Source organism: Macaca fascicularis, chromosome 14 (assembly GCF_037993035.2).
Source record: "Macaca fascicularis isolate 582-1 chromosome 14, T2T-MFA8v1.1".
NCBI classification, from domain to species: Eukaryota; Metazoa; Chordata; class Mammalia; order Primates; family Cercopithecidae; genus Macaca; species Macaca fascicularis.
The window spans coordinates 56109067-56125865 of NC_088388.1; the positions used below are offsets into that span (position 1 = coordinate 56109067).

At 40.2% G+C, this 16799-nt stretch overlaps 1 protein-coding gene across 7 annotated transcripts in view; it reads right to left on the reverse strand.

The window, feature by feature from the left end:
• Positions 1 to 16799, reverse strand: part of SWAP70 (switching B cell complex subunit SWAP70) — an 83674-nt gene that overhangs the window by 33319 nt on the left and 33556 nt on the right. For 4 of the 7 annotated variants that reach the window (XM_005578642.5, XM_005578641.5, XM_074014364.1 and 1 more), the window contains exon 3: positions 4275 to 4448. In XM_005578642.5, the coding sequence (XP_005578699.2) occupies positions 4275 to 4448 (174 nt within the window). The remainder of the gene's footprint in view (positions 1 to 4274; positions 4449 to 16799) is intronic. The other 3 variants (XM_074014365.1, XM_065529549.2, XM_074014366.1) reach the window with 1 other exon arrangement.

The window sequence follows — 16799 nt, forward strand, 5'->3', positions numbered from 1 at the left end:
AGGCTACAGTGCAGTGGCATGATGTCTGCTCACTGCAAGCTCCACCTCCCAGGCTCAAACCACCCTTTCAGACTCAAGCCATCCTCCCACCTAAGCCTCCCAAGTGGCTGGGACAACAGGTGCACACCACCATGCCCAGCTAATTTTTGTATTTTTTTGTAGACATGGGGTTTTACCAGTTTTACCATGTTGCCCAGGCTAGTCTTGAACTCATGAGCTCAAGCAGTCTGCTCGCCTCAGCCTCCCAAAGTGCTGGGATTATAGGCTTCAGCCAATGTACCTAGTCTAAAATACTGTGAATTTTATTTGCACAGTTCTTTCAAGCAGCAGCTAGGTTTTAAAATCACCACTGGTATATCTTTTCTACAGACATTCCCTCTATACACCTCTGTATTAAGCTAGACAATTTCCTTGGACAAAAATTTCATAGCATGTTTTATTTTTCATTTCCTTTTTAACATACATATACGATTACATCATTATTGTTATTAAGCACTAAGAAACTGTTCCCACCACTACAGTGAAACCAATGAGCACCTAATTGTTAAATCCAAGGGCAACTTCTCACTTACCATTGTCTAATTTTTGCATAGCATCTAATGCCAGTAACTACTTTTGTGCTTCTTAAAACTTTGTGTTTCTTAGACATCTATGACTCACCACTCTCCCAGTTCTCCTACCTCACAGCCTGTTCAATTCAGCTTCCTTTGCCAAACTACTTCCTCTTTCTGCTACAGAAATGGTCCCAAGGTTCCATCCTTGGCACTCACGTCTCCAACTACAGTCTTCCTCCCTGATCTAACCTACTCCTTTGGTTTTCCCATCTCTGTCTCCAGCCCTGGCCTCTCACAAGTTCTAGATAAACACTTCTAGTGCACAGCTCCACACGAGTGTTCCACCTAAAATCCCAAATGTACCAAACTCACCATCATGCAATATGTCCCAAATTTGTTCATCGTCCTACCATTCATTCACACACACCCCTTTTAGTGAGCAGCTACCATAGGTCCAGGCACTTTATTTAATGTTTCACATACATCAATTTTTTCAATCCTCACAGAGTCCAATGAAGAAAGTAGTTATCCCCATTTTACAGATGGGGAACTCCAAACAGAGAGAACATGAGTAATTTGTCACACAGCTAATAAGTGGTAGAGTTGGGTTTCAAACCAGTCAGTCTGATTTCAGAGACCATGCTTTAAACAAATATACTACATTACTCCCCAGTTGCCCAGGCCTGAAACTTGTCTCTACTTCCCCACAGCCAGGCACTATATGCTTGGTCCTGTGACCTCTAGGTTCTTCCCGTCTGGCCTTCTTTTCCATTCTCACTATATATATATATATTTTTTGAGATGGAGTCTCGCTCTGTCGCCCAGGGTGGAGTGCAGTGGGCGGATCTCAGCTCACTGCAAGCTCCGCCTCCTGAGTTTACGCCATTCTCCTGCCTCAGCCTCCCGAGTAGCTGGGACTACAGGCGCCCGCCACCTCGCCCGGCTAGTTTTTTTTGTATTTTTTTAGTAGAGACGGGGTTTCACCAGGTTAGCCAGGATGGTCTTGATCTCCTGACCTTGTGATCTGCCCATCTCGGCCTCCCAAAGTGCTGGGATTACAGGCTTGAGCCACCACGCCCGGCCTCTCACTGTATTTTAGTCCTCAATGCCACTTAGCTTCTTCTCACCGCCCATGTCTCCATATTTCGTCTATTCACCTATCACTCTCTTCCTCAAAAATCATCAGCGGCTCATCTTTTCACACTGCCTACAGGATAAAGTCAAAACTCTCCAGCTTCGTCTACCACCTGTCTTCTTCACAGTCATCATGTTCCAGTGAGAAAGGACATGTATCATTCTTTTTTGACTGCCCAGCATTTAACCCTTTTCTTATGTCTGGGGAAATCCCTACCTGCCAATGTAGAAGCTGAAAATGCAAATGTATCCTTTCCAAGACTCCTTTGCAGCTAGTGCAAGGTGCCTGACCTAGGCCATGCCAATTAGATACATCATACCCTGATGGTAATTGGGAAGTGGGCACTATGGAGAACTCTCCCTCGTAGGAAGAACAGTTGCAAGAAGATTTGAGTTCTGGGGCAGTGATATGGTTTGGCTGTGTCCCTACCCAAATCTCACCTTGAATTCCCAGGTGTTGTGAGAGGGACCTGGTGGGAGGTAATTGAATCATGGGGGCAAGTCTTTCCTGTGCTGTTCTCGTAATAGCGAATAAGTCTCATGAGATCTGATGGTTTTATAAAGGAGAGTTTCCCTGCACAAGCTCTCTTCTCTCGTCTGCCACCACGTGGGACATGCTTTCACCTTCTGCCATGATTGTGAACCCTCCCCAGCCACGTGGAACTGTGTGTTCATTAAACCTCTTTCTTATATAAATTGCCCAGTCTTGGGTATGTCTTTATCAGCAGCATGAAAATGGACTAACACAGGCAGCAATCAGCGTCCAGGACCAGATGTATTCCGTGGTATAAGTGCAACACCCATCCTCTGGTGGCAGCAGCATTTTCCTTGTGGTTCCTCACTGAAGTGGCCAGTACAGTAAATAGAACAGACCAAATGGCATAGCCTCCACACCTGTTGTTTAAGCCATCATGATGATTCTGTAAGCTATCCAGTATCCCTTTTAAAAATTCCCTTTTAGGCCCTGCACAGTAGCTCATGCCTGTAATCCCAGCACTTTGGGAGGCTGAGGTAAAGGGATCACTTGAGGCCAGGAGTTTGATACCAGGCTGGGCAACATGGCAAGACCCCATCACTACAAAAAAATTTTTTTTTAATTAGCTGAATGTGGTGATGTATGCCTATAGTCCCGGCTATTCAGTAGGCTGAGACAGGAGGATCCCGTGAGCCCAAGAGGTTGAGAAAGGAGTGAGTCATGATTGCACCACTGCACTCCAGCCAGGGCAACAGAGTAAGACCCCGTCTCTTAAAAAAAAAAAAAAAGGCCAGATGTGGTGGCAGGCACCTGTAATCACAGCTACTTGGAGGGGTGGAGAATCATTTGAACCCAGGAAGTGGAGGTTGCAGTAAGCCAAGATTGCGCCATTGCACTCCAGCCTGGGCAGTAAGAGCGAAACCCTGTCTCAAAAAAAAAAAATTCCCCTTTTGGCTTGAATCAGCCAGTGTGGCTGTTTCTAAGTAAGCATCCTGACTGGCAACTCAGTCAAGCTGGCTACCTCCCTCAGTCCTTTTAGAACATGCCCTTTGCTTCCCTGACTCATAAAACACTGCCCACTGATGCTTCCATCCAGAATTCTCCTCTGCCTTCACTATTGTTCAAAATCTTTCCCACCCTTTAAGGCCTTGGTACGGCCTTTCTGAAGGGCAACTTTGCCTTGTTCATCTAATACCCTGAAAGTGTGCATTTCTTAGGACTCAAAATTCCCCTGCTGGAAGTTTATCCAAAGAAAATAAGCAGACTAGTATGCAAAAATGTATGTAATAAGAGTAGTCACAAGAGTTACTGAGTACATATTAAGTGCCAGTCATTAAGCTAAATCCTTTAAATGCAGAACTTCACAACCCTTAGAGTAAACACTGTAATTAGCTTTATTTCACAGATGAGAAAATGAAGACTTGCAGGTTAAATCATTTGTCCAAGGTTAAGGGATTATAGATGACTTCTTTTTAAGTGTGGGGACTACAGCTGATTTTAATTGTGCATATTAATCTTTTCTAAATTTTCTACTATAATAACCATGTATTAACATGTGTCACTTTTTAGGACAGTAAGATAACACAGAAGCCTTACTCCTATTAGTTTTTTCCTTTGGAAGCGTAGGGAAAATAACAAAACAAGCATTCTGTTTATTTTACTTTGAAAGGTATGGAAAGTCATCACCCTGGGCTTTGAAACAAGAATAGTATTTGCTCACACAAAACAGCCCTGAAAACAACATTCTGGATCTTATGTGTTTCCCATGTACCAGCACTCAGTAGTTACATTTTGTCAATATGCAAGTAGAATTAAAATTATGTTGTGACTTGTACAGAATATTCTTTGAACATGAGGATAGATTCACTTATCATCATAGTCATTTAGAGAGGAAGAGACCCACTTTCCCTGCAAACCTCCAGGGGTATTACATGCCCCAAATTACTACATTTGGAAGGCTTTTCTATATTCAAGCTGCTTTGCCTCTGATCCAAAAACACTAGTCAAGGATCTCCTTCCATATCTATGCTGAATTAACAGAAAAAATACCAAGCCAGGTCTATTAAATGCTAAAATGACCAAGTAAAAACTCCCCAAGCCACACCCCTTACCTCTTCTGACACAATAATTAGTGGATACTTGTCCTCAGATAAAAAGTTGAAAATAACCCATACTTTAAATGCATCTTCTTCTGTAATGAGCAGGGGATTCTTTGTGAGGTTTTTTTTGACACAGAGGGTCCAACACATCCTATTGAATTCAATCTTGTCAAAGTTGTCTTGGACCTAAAAAGGAATAAGGAAAAACTCCAACAAATCAGTCCGATATAAGCAGTATATAAGGCAAGTAAAATAGAAAGACAAAGCCTCCTTTGGCTCCCATTTTAATCACTCCAATTAACCAACAGCCATATCCTACATATTTGCTTTAGATATTACACTTTCAGTGGTTCAATTAAGATGTTACATTTAGCATGACACTGAACCAACATCTGTCCATATCACTCCCTTGGCACATAAAATACTGACCTCTCAAATAGTTACTGTTTCATGTGTATACACTATCTTCCTATTAATAAATAGACTACCAATCCTAGCACTGACCTCTCAAATAGTTACTGTTTCATGTGTATACACTATCTTCCTATTAATAAATAAACTACCAATCCTAGCACATAGAATAAACTGAGAATGTCAATTACTCAGTATGAGCCAAGTACAGGTACCTTATCTTTACATATACAGTCAAAGAAGAGGCTGGGCACGGTGGCTCATGCCCGTAATCCCAGCACTTTGGGAGGCCAAGGCAGGTGGATCACCTGAGGTCAGGAGTTTGAGACCAACCTGACAAACATGGAGAAACCCCATCTCTAGTGAAAATACAAAAATTAGCCAGGCATGGTGGCGCAGGCCTGAACCTGGGAGGCGGAGGTTGCAGTGAGCTGAGATAGCGCCATTGCACTCCAGCCTGGGCAACAAGAGCGAAACTCCATCTCAAAAAAAAAAAAGAGGAAGAAGATACCTTCTTTTGTGGAAAATTATTTAACTGAAATTCTAGAACAGCAATCCTGCGATTCATTCATTTGTTCACGTATCCAGTGTTCCCTCAGCATCTACTACGAGCCAAGTACTATGCTATAAACTAAGGATACAAAGATGAAGAACTAGGTCTGTGCTCTTAAAATGTTCACAGTTTATTAGGGAAAACAGATATGTAAATAAATTTTAATATAATTGTGTATAATTTAACAGTGTATAATTCAACAGAATTGTTCACTCATTTGACAAATAAAATTTAGATCCTAATTATTATTTGCCAAAGACAGTACAAAAATACTCAACATAATACTGGCCTGTTCCCAAGGAATGTAAAGACAATTACAGCAGAGTGTGACAAGTACTGCAATAGAGATAAGCAGAGGATTTTGTGGGAGCACTGAGGAGCTAACACAATCTTGAGATCTGGGGAAAGATTCACAGAAAGAGTGCCAGGACAACAGAGCTGAGTTCTCAAGGAGCATCAAGAGTCAAACAGATCAAGAATGGGATAAAGAGTATTCCAGGTAGAAGAGAATGTGAGAAAGCCCCGAAGTGGAGGCAAGCATAGTCAGTTTGGAAGAACTGTGAGTATTTAATGAGGCACCTGGTGCTGGAGGGTGGTATAATCAAGGCTCTTCATAAGTGCAAGTAACAGAAACCACCTCGGGTGGAATTTATTGGAAAAACAATGGGTAACCTCACAGATCTAATGCGAAGGCTAGAAAAATCTAGGCTCTGAAATTAGGCTGGTATCAAGGTAGAGTAGGCAGCCAGAACTGCAGCTGAACCACTCATGGGAACAGTCCGGTGGAGACACCACTACCTGTATAACATGAGAGCACTCTCACTATTACCACTGCTACCACTGCCCCGTCCATGATCTTCTGTGTCACTCACTGCAGATTCGAAGTTCTATTGGCTGAGCCTGGGTCACATTCCTGTGCTCTAGCTGCCAAGGAGCAGGGAAAAAATCAGTACCTGAACTTTCCAGATGTTGAGGTGTGAGACAGGTCCTGTTCCCCACCACAACTCTGTAGAATTTCCCAAATGTAAGAAAAAAGTTCAGATGCTAAACAGACAGACAGACAGACACACACACACACACACACACACACACACACACACAAAAAGGTAAATTTCCACTACATGGGACACAGTGAAAGACGAGCCAGTGAGGTAGGTGAAGACCAGATCATTAAGAGATTTATCATTCATGTTAAGGAGTTAGGCCTTTATCTGGACTGAAAAAATTGAAGGTAGTAACAAATACACTCTTCATTTTAAAAGCCACATTCTGTACCAGTGCAGTGCCTCACTCCTGTAGTCCCAGCACTAGGGGAGGCTGATGCAAGAGAATTGCTTAAGGCTAGAAGTTTGAGACCAGCCTGGGCAATATAGCAAGACCTCATCTCTATTTATTTTTTAAATTAATATAAACAATGTTAAAAAAATAAAAATAAAAAATAGGCCAGGCACAGTGGCTCATGCCTATGTAATCTCAGCACTTTGGGAGGCCAAAGCATAAAGACTGCTTGAGCCCAGGAGTTTGAGACCAGCCTGGGCAACATAGAGAGACCCCGTATCTACAAATAATAATTTTTAAAATTAGCTGAGCACGACAGTGCATGCCTGTGGTCCCAGCTACTCAGGAAGCTGAGGCAGGAGGATTGCTTGTACCCAGGAGGTCAAGACTGCAGTGAGCCATGATCATGCCACTGCACTCCAGCCTTGGAGACAGGGCAAGACACTTTCTCAAAAAAAAAAAAAAATTTTTTTTTTTGAAAATAAAAAAAAAAAAGCCATATCCTGGAATAGCATAGAAGATATACTAGAGGAGGCAGGCATGGGCAGCAGAATAATATCACCAAAGCATTTCTTTTTAGAAAGATATGAACAAAGCATTTTGTTTACTCTATGAAAGAAGTCACCAACTGTCTGCAGGCAGAAGTTTCACCTGATCTCTAATTTTATTTTGTAGTTGGCAAACTAGTCCTCCAGGAGTAGAAAGAGCTCCTTTGTGTTCTGCCTTTAGCACTTTGCCTCAGTCTAACACCATTTCCCATGGCCCCATCAAAAACAATTGATCCCATCGAGGGAAAGCAGCAGCAGCAGCAGAAGCAGCAATTGCTGCTGCTTTTCTTTTTTGGCTTATCACTATCACCTTGAAGACTTACTATATGCTAGGCATTTTATATGTGATTTCTAATCTCTAGAGTTAGAAAAAAAATTTCTAACTTAAATTTTGTATTAGTCCTATAAGGTTAATTACTGCCCCTATTTTACAGATCAGAAAATAAAGGTTCCAAAACACTGAGCATCCTTGAACAACATAGGTTTGAACTTCAAGGGTCCACTTAAATGTGGATTGGATTTTCTTCTGCCTTTGCCACCACTGAGACAGCAAGACCAACAACTTCTGCCTCTTCCTCAGCCTACTCAATAAGAAGACAATGAGGATAAAGACCTTTATGATGATCTACTTCCACTGAATGAATAGTAGATATATTTGCTCTTCCTTATGAACTTCTTAATAACATTTTTTCTTTAGCCTACTTTATCATAAGAATAACTGTACATAATACATTTTACATTAAAATATGTACTAATCAACTGTTTATGTTATTGGTAAGCCTTCCAGTCAACAGTAGGCTATAAGAAGATAAGTTCTGGGGGAGTCAAAAGCTATCCTTCGAGGCCAGGCACAGTGGCTCATGCCTGTAATTCCAGCACTTTGGGAGGCCAAGGCGGGTGGATCGCTTGAGTTCAGGAGTTTGAGATCAGCCTGAGCAACATGGTGAAAGCCCGTCTCTATCAAAAATTCAAAAAATCAGCCAGGAGGCTGAGGGTGGGGGGAGATCGCATCACTACACTCCAGCCTAGGTGACAAAGTGAGAGACTCTGTCTCAAAAAAAAGTTATACTTGGATTTTCAACTGTGTGAGTTCAAGGGTCAACTGTACATTTACAAACTTCACATGGCTAGTAAATATCAAAACCAAAGTTTAAACTCAAGCTCAGCAGGGTGTGGTGGCTCACGGCTATAATTCCAATGCTTTGTGAGGCTGAGGTGGGAGGACTGCTTGAGATCGGGAGCTCGAGACCAATATGGGCAATATAGTGACATCCTTTTTCTACAAAAAAAATTTTTTTTTTAATTAGCTGAGCATGTTGGCACGTGCCTGTAGCCCCAGCTACTCAGGAGACTGAGGCAGGAGGATCACTTGAGCCTGGGAGGCGGAGGCTGCAATAAAGGCAAGACTGTGCTGCTGCACTCCAGCCTGGGCGACAGAGTGAGACTCTGTCTGAGGAAGAAAAAAAAATCCAGCCTGGGCAACATAGTGAGACTTCTGTCTCTGAAGAAAAACATTTTTTAATTAGTAGGGTATGGTGGTTTGTGCCTATAGTCCTAGCTTGTCAGGAGGCTGAGGTGGGAGTATCGTTTGAGCCCAGAAATTCACGGCTGTAGTGAGCTGTCATCATGCCACTGTACAAATCCACACTCTAGCCTGGGTGACAAAGCGCAACTCTGTCTCAAATGCCAGCTCTTCCCACCATCCCAAATTGCTTGTAGAACTCAGTAGGTGGAGGTCATCTATGGGATGAACGCCATCTACGCAGAACATTTCCAAGGCCACTACCACCAACTCTTATCTATCCACACCCCACAAAACACTAAGTGGAAGATATGTCACACAGGGGAAATGACATGTGCACAAAAGCTGATAGCCTTGCTCTGAGAACAAGAAGTGATTCTATGTGGATTATGTGGTGAATCATAGGGTTCCTGAGGGGAAGTGGCTAGATATACAGCTGGAAAAGCAAACATAAGACCAAATCACAAAGGGCTTCATAATTTTAAGAAATAGCCTGTAGGAAAACAGTTCAAGGATTTTAGAACAAAATACATAAAGAACTCCTACAATTCAATAACAGAAAAACAAATAAGCGAATTTTAAAATGGACAAAGAAATTATTCAACACGTCTCCAAAGATATACAAACGACCAACAAGCATATGCGAAGATGCTCAACATCACTTATGATCGGGGAAATGCAAATCAAAACACAATGTGGTATCACCTCACACCTGTTAGAATGGTCACTATCAAAAAAACAGAAAATAACAAGTGTTATTAGGATGTGGAGAAATCTGAACACTTGCACACTGTTGGTGGGATTGTAACATGGTGCAGCTGCTATGGAAAACAGTGTGGAAGTTCCTCAAAAAGTTAAAAATAGAATGACCATATGATCTAGCAACCCCACTTCTGGGTATGTATCCAAAAGAACTGAAAACAGGACCTTAATGAGACATTTGCACACCTATACCCACAACAGCATAATTCACAATAGCCAAGATGTGGAAGCAAACTAAATATCCATCCAAGGATGAATGGATAAAGAAAATGTGATATACACTGGGTGCAGTGTACACTTCTTGGGAGAGAGGTGCACCAAAATCTCAGAAGTTACCACTAAATAGCTTATCTATATAACAAGAAAACCACCTGTTCCCCCAAAACTATTAAAAGTTTTAAAAAGTAAAAAAAAAAAAAAAAAATTTTTTTTAAGAAAATGAGGGCCAGGCCCAGTGGCTCACGCCTGTAATCCCAACACTTTGGGAGGCCAAGACGGGTGGATCACTTGAAGTCAGGAGTTCGAGACCAGCCTGGCCAACATGGTGAAACCTCGTCTCTACAAAAAATACAAAAATTAGCCGGGCATGGTGGCAGGCACCTGTAATCCCAGCTACTCGAGAGGCTGAGTCACTTGAACCCCAGAGGCAGAGGCTACAGTGAGCCAAGACTGCACCACTACACTCCAGCCTGGAAAACAGGGCAAGACTCTGCCTCAAAAAAAAAAAAAAAAAAAAAAGAAAATGTGTTATATATATAAAATGGAGTATTATTCAGCCTTAAAAAAAGAAGGAAATCCTGTCATACATTACAATAGGGAAGAACCCTGAGGACACCATGTTAAGTGAAATAAGCCAATCAAAAAAAGACAAATACAGCATGATTCTACTTATAATAAAGTAATCAAACACACTTTAAAAAGATAGTAGAATGGTGATTGCCAGGAACAGGGGGGAAAGGAAAAAAATGTGTTGTTCAAAAGGTATAGAGTTTCAGTTATGCAAGATAAAAAAAGTTGTTGTTGTACTTTTTTTTGTAAAGTTGTTGTACTTTCTGTTGTAAAGATCTGTTGTACAACAATGTGCATACAATTAAAAATACTGTACTATACCCTTAAAACTGTTAAGAGGATAAATTTACATTATATATTTTTACCAGTTTTTTTAAGTACAAAATCCATAGTTTTCATAGAAAATAGTGCATAAAGCATTAGTATTCAAGTGTTTTCACACAAGGTATAATGTCAAACAAAATAAGGAAATTCAATCTTGGGTTTCCAGAATTTCATATATCATAAATTATACCAAATGGTTTTCAAGGTTCTAAGAACAAGAATAAAGAAATATATGTGAAAGAATCTTGCTAAAGAAGAAAAACGCTTCCTTCCTGTAGGAGATAGGTAAAAATAAAGAAAAAAAAAGGAAGAAAAATGCTGCAAAGTATTTATTATTAAATTATATGATGTACTGACCATATACACAGCTGTAACAACAAAAAAACGAGTTCTTTATGTGTTAATGTGAAATAATCACCAAGATATGACATGAAGGTACACAACACAAAGAATTATACAATGTCCAGTGAAAAACGCAAGTCACAAAATACTATATAGAACATGATCCTATTTTTATGTCTCCAGAGTAAAAATTAATCATACATTAAGATATACATATATGACAAAACTTTTTTCTAATGTGAGAGGAAAATGCACATAAAATTCAGGATGGTGGCTTCCTCTTGGGAGGAGGCAGGGAAATGAAAAAAGAGAAGAGCAAAGAGGTTGAGGCAACAACATTAGTGATGTGTTTCCCAAAATGAGTGGTAGGTTCACAGATGTTCACTTTATTATGCTTTATAATTTTCATATATCCTACAAATATTCTTTTGTATATATCATATTATAAAATAAATAAAAAGACAAAATGGGGGAAAAAAAACAAGTGCTGATCAATGTATACAGATCACCAAGTGTACACAGATCACCAGTATATACAGATCACCAAGTGTATACAGATCAACCATTTGTGTACAAAGGGGAAAGAACAGATCATCTTTGCTGTTTGTATAAGGTGTAGCAATGTCTGCATCAATATGTCTTTGAGCTGAACTGCAGCTCGAAACTCTTATTCTAGATCCTGTCTTTTACTGTGTATCTATGGATATGCAAATATGTGTTACCTGTCTACTATAGGTCAGTCAGCATCTGGTATGGGAGGAGTCCCACATAAAATAAGACATATGTACTCTCTAAGGAGCTTCTAGTGCAGGGAGGAAGACAGACTAACAGTTATGTGCAAATGCTCTAATAAAGGGGAATACAGGGAACTCTAGCATCTAATTCAGCAGGGCACAGTGGTTCATGCCTGTAATCTCAGCACTTTGGGAGGCCAAGGCAGGCAGATGACTTGAGGCCAGGAGTTCGAGACCAGCCTGGCCAACATGGTGAAACCCCGTCTCTACTAAAAATACAAATTACCCAGGCGTGGTAGCTCGCACCTGTAATCTCAGCTACTCGGGAGGCTGAGGCACGAGAATCACTTGAACCCGGGAAGTGGAGGTTGCAGTGAGCTGAGATCATACCACTGCACTCCAGCCTGGGCAACACAGAAAGACTGTCTCAAAAAAAAAAAAGAGAGAGAGAGAAGATGGACGTTCTCTTTCCTTGCCTAATGCAGCCATGGCTCGTGGTCCCAAGAAGCATATGAAGCAGGTAGCAGCTCCAAAGCATTGGATGCTGGATAAATTGACCAGTGTGTTTGCACAGTGAGGCCATATATACACACAGTAAGGCCATAAATATATATATGGTCTCTCTATATATCAGTAAACAGAATTATGCCTGTTATTAAAATATTATAGACCATACTGGGAAATTAACAGAAATCCAGAATTTGGATAGGGATGATGGCCACACAACATAATAAATACACTCACAACCATTTTACTGTACACTTTAAAATGGTAAGTTTTATGTTATGTGAATTCTATCTCAATGTTTTTATACTTTCATAAGACCATTTAAACCAGAGCAAAAGTCCAAGAGCCAAGAAAATGGAGAAAGTAAAATGGTAGGCTCTTCTCATATAACTACATATACATTTCTAACCTCAAACTCTTTCCTGAGTCCCAGTTCTATATTTTATTACAACTCACATGAAATCATAAATTCTTTGAAATCAAAGGCCATATCTTATTTAGCTTTGTATCCCCTCTGCCTGGTTTGCAGTATTAATTTGCTCATTCATTCATTCAAATCATTGTGTGTGTTTACGAGGTATCAGTTACTCTGCTAAGAGTTGGATAACAGTGAACCAGTTCTTGCTGTCACAGAACTTATACTCTGGAGAGGGAATCAGATACCAAACAATACAGCACACACAACAACCCAACCACTAGTAAGTGCTATAGAGGAAAAGCACAGGCTGCTGTGGGAAACACATTACAGGAGAGCTGGTTAGCTCTGGGAAGGGTGGGTGCTACCAGGAGAAACCTCCCTGAGGAAGTGACAATCAAGTTCAGAGCTAAAGGATGAACAAAAATTCTCTGCATTTGATGGGCGGAGTTGGCCTTACAACACAGGAAGCAGCATGTCTGAAGGTTCTGAGGCAGGAAGGGTCTTGGTAACCTGAGGTACAGAGAAAAGGCCAACATGGTTGCACTAAAGTGAACAACCCACATGTCTAACAACTGATGAACTGAATATGTAAACAAAGCATGGTATATCCATAACGGAATGTTATTCAGCCATAAAAAGGAATGAAGTACTGTTACAGGATACAACGTGGATGAACCTTGAAAACATTACGCTAAGTGAAAGAAGCCAGATACAAAAGGCTGCCTATTGTATGATTCTACTAATATTGTATGTCCAGAATAGGCAAATACATACAGATAGAAAGTAGATTTGCACTTGCATAGAGCTATAGGGGAGAGGGGGTGATTGCTAAGTGGGTATGAGATTTTGGGGGCAGCAGTGAGATGAAAATATTCTAAAATCAATTGTGGTAATGATTATAGTGAATGAACAAAAAAAACCACTAACTGGTACATGTTAAATAGACTAATTGTATGGTATGTGATTTATATCTCAATAAAACTGCTATTTTAAAAAACAATATATCTTTACAGCACGTGACTCATATTGTTGGCCAAAGTGTTCATCAGTATAAAGTCATTCACGTTTCTTAGCATGAAACCCCTTTATTTCCTCAAAAGTTTATAGTCCTCTATAGTTTCACAAATGTAATGAAAATGTAGAGTCCAACTTGGTCATTGCACCAAATTAAAACTATGTAACTTTCAGTCAGGTGCAGTGGCTCATACCCATAATCCCAGCACTCCGGGAGGACAAGGCAAGAGGATCACTTGAGCCCAGGAGTTCAAGACCAGCCTGGACAACATAGTGAGATCTCTACAAAAAAAAAAAAGTTAAAAATTAGCCAGGCATGGTGGTGCACACCTGTAATTCCAGCTATTCCCCAAGCTACTTGGGAGGCTAAGGTGGGAGGATCTCTCGAGACCAGCAGGGCAAGGTTGCAGTGAGCCACAATCATGTCGCTGCACTCCAGCCTGGGCAACAGAGCAAGACCTTATCTCAGAAAACAAAAAAACAAAACAAAACAAAGAAAATGCACACTATGTAACTATGTAACTTTCAAACAACAATGAACGAAAACATAACACAGGCTAAAGGGCAATAAAAAAGAACCACACGAAAGCACAGGTTTGAGTGTTTAAAGAACAGTACCACTTCCGATTAAATGACGTTGTTAGGCACACATCTGAAGTGCTTTCAGCGCTGACAGGATAGTCATTTAATTAACAGCAGAAACTTGAAACAACACTTTATACAAGAATTATAAGTGACATATGAACAATGAGAAAGTACACCAACGGGAAAAGCATAAATGTTAGACTAGAGAAACACAATGCAGAGGCAGCTAGGCTCTAGAGGATAGACATACTGAACTGAAATGTCTCTGTTTTTCTTTTGTGTATGTTTCCAAAAAAACAAAAACAAAAAGGCTTCTGTTGGAAAGCACCAGATTCCCCAACTGGAGCTTGGCATACTGCCAATGTATTAATGATTTTAATCATACAGCCCAAACCAAGCCTTAATATGAGAATCAGAGAAAATAACTGATAAGATTTGGACTAGCAAGCCTAATCAGCCATTAAATCTCATGGAAGAATTAGACTGCCTTAAAAATATGCTGAAGGAAAACTAGTTTTTTACATACTTTATTGTTACTAACTAGAAGGTAGTAATATACCACTTTCTTCAATTATTCACTGTCAGATAATTCAGCAATAGTGTCTCTCTGTCTAAAAAAAAACAAAAAAAAAAAAAGAAAAAAAAAACAAAACCCACAAGTTTCTTTCTAGATGTTTAAAGAACATTCCTTTACTAAAAAATGATTTTTTTGTTTGTTTGTTTGTTTTTATAGACAAGGTCTTACTTTGTTGTCCAGGCTGCTCTAGAACTCCTGGGCTCAGGTGATCCTCCTGCCTCAGCTTCCCAAAGTGCTGAGATTATGGGCATAACCTACGACGCCCAGCCAAGAAGGAATTCAAAAATTTAACATTTGGGGCCAGGCGTGGTGGCTCATGCCTATAATCCCAGCACTTTGGGAGGCTGAGGCGGGCGGATCACCTGAGGTCAGGAGTTCGAGACCAGCCTGGCCAACATGGTGAAACCCCGTCTCTACTAAAAATACAAAAATAAGCCGGACGTGGTGGTGGCATGTGCCCGTAATCCCAGCTACTCAGGAGGCTAAGGCAGGAAAATCGCTTGAACTCAGGAGGCAGAGGTTGCAGCGAGCCAAGATCACGCCATCGCACTCCAGCCTGGGGAACAAGAGTGAGACTTCGTCTAAAAACAAAAGTTAACATTTGGAAGGATAAAATACTTGGTAAAGGAATAACAGACAGGTTATCATTTGAGGTCTCAGGAAAGCTGCAAATTAATTCTATCGATGTAAAAGAACAAAGTAAATACAAAAACCAACCATAAAAAATTACTTTTTGGGAAGTTTCAATATAATTTAACTCTTGGTACCAACCTCCTCAGAATAATTCTCCCAGGCAAAGGCAGAAAGCCCCTAAAACAACCTGGGAAAAAAAAAAAAAAAAAAAACGAAAAAACTGACCAAAATGAATACTAAGGAACACCACACACTAAGACAAGAGAATCACCTTAAAACAACTTGAGACAGAACAGAAGAAAACTGCATGAAAGCTGAGCTACTTTGAGGTAATCAAAATGGCTTTTAAACAACTTTACCCCTTCCTGCCTTCGACCAAGATTTCCCCTATGTATCCAAATATTAGACACTCAAAAAAAACTTAATTCCTAAAGGGAGTAATTAATCCTTCAATAGTACAGTTAAAGAAACATTGGTGGTGAAGTTAAATAGCTTAGGTTCAAAAATCTACCTACCCCTTATTAGCTAGGCCACCTTAAGCCATTTCCTCCTTAGGTAATGGGGGATAATTCCAGTTCTGCCTCACAGAATTAACATGAGGATCAAATGGGACAGTACATATACATGACAGTATACCTTGTGACTGTTTAATAACTATTTCATATTTTCTCTGCATAACTGATTATAATCTCTAAGTTTTATGTTAACATTCTTCAGTCACTGTTAGCATTTCTTTTTTCAACCAAGTTTCAAACAAGGCACTAATCTTTGCTCAATTTAAACTCAAACCATGGAAACCTCGGCTGCTTTACTTGAATTGCAGGACTGGCAAAATTCCACTCCAGGTGGCTAAGCAATAATAAACAAGGGCTCACTGTTTCATCACATCCTCATTCCTTCCGTGAATAAGTTTCTCTCCAAATTTAGTGGCTCATTTTGGACTTTCAAAATACTACTACATTTCCTCCCCCAGTTATAAAACTTTTAAAACATTGAAATACTAAAACAAAGAACATTTTAAAACTAAATAAAATTCAGTAAGTTTAAAGAATGTCACACCAAGGAAAACAAAATGCAGTAGTAGGGTACACCACTTCAAGATATTAAACCATGTTTCTCTATTCACTAGCCCAGCACACACAAATTCTAGCACTGAAATAAGAAAAACAAATTCAGGTTTCTAAGAATTTCCCAGTATGTTCTATAATATTTTAATAACAGACACAATTCTATTTACTGTCTATATCTAGAGACTATATATATATGGCCTCACTGTGTCACCCAGGCTGCAGTGCAGTGGCACCATCACAGCTCACCGTAACCTCAAACTCCTAGGCTCAACTGATTCTCCCACCTCAGTCTCTCGAGTAGTTAGGACTATAGGCATGTGCCACCAAGCCTGGCTAATTTTTAAGTTATTTAATAGAGAGAGGATCTCACTATGTTACCCAGGATGGTCTTGAACTTCTGGGTTCACATGATGCTCCTACCTCAGCCTCCCAAAGCACTGGGATTACAGGCATGAGGCACTGTGCCCAAC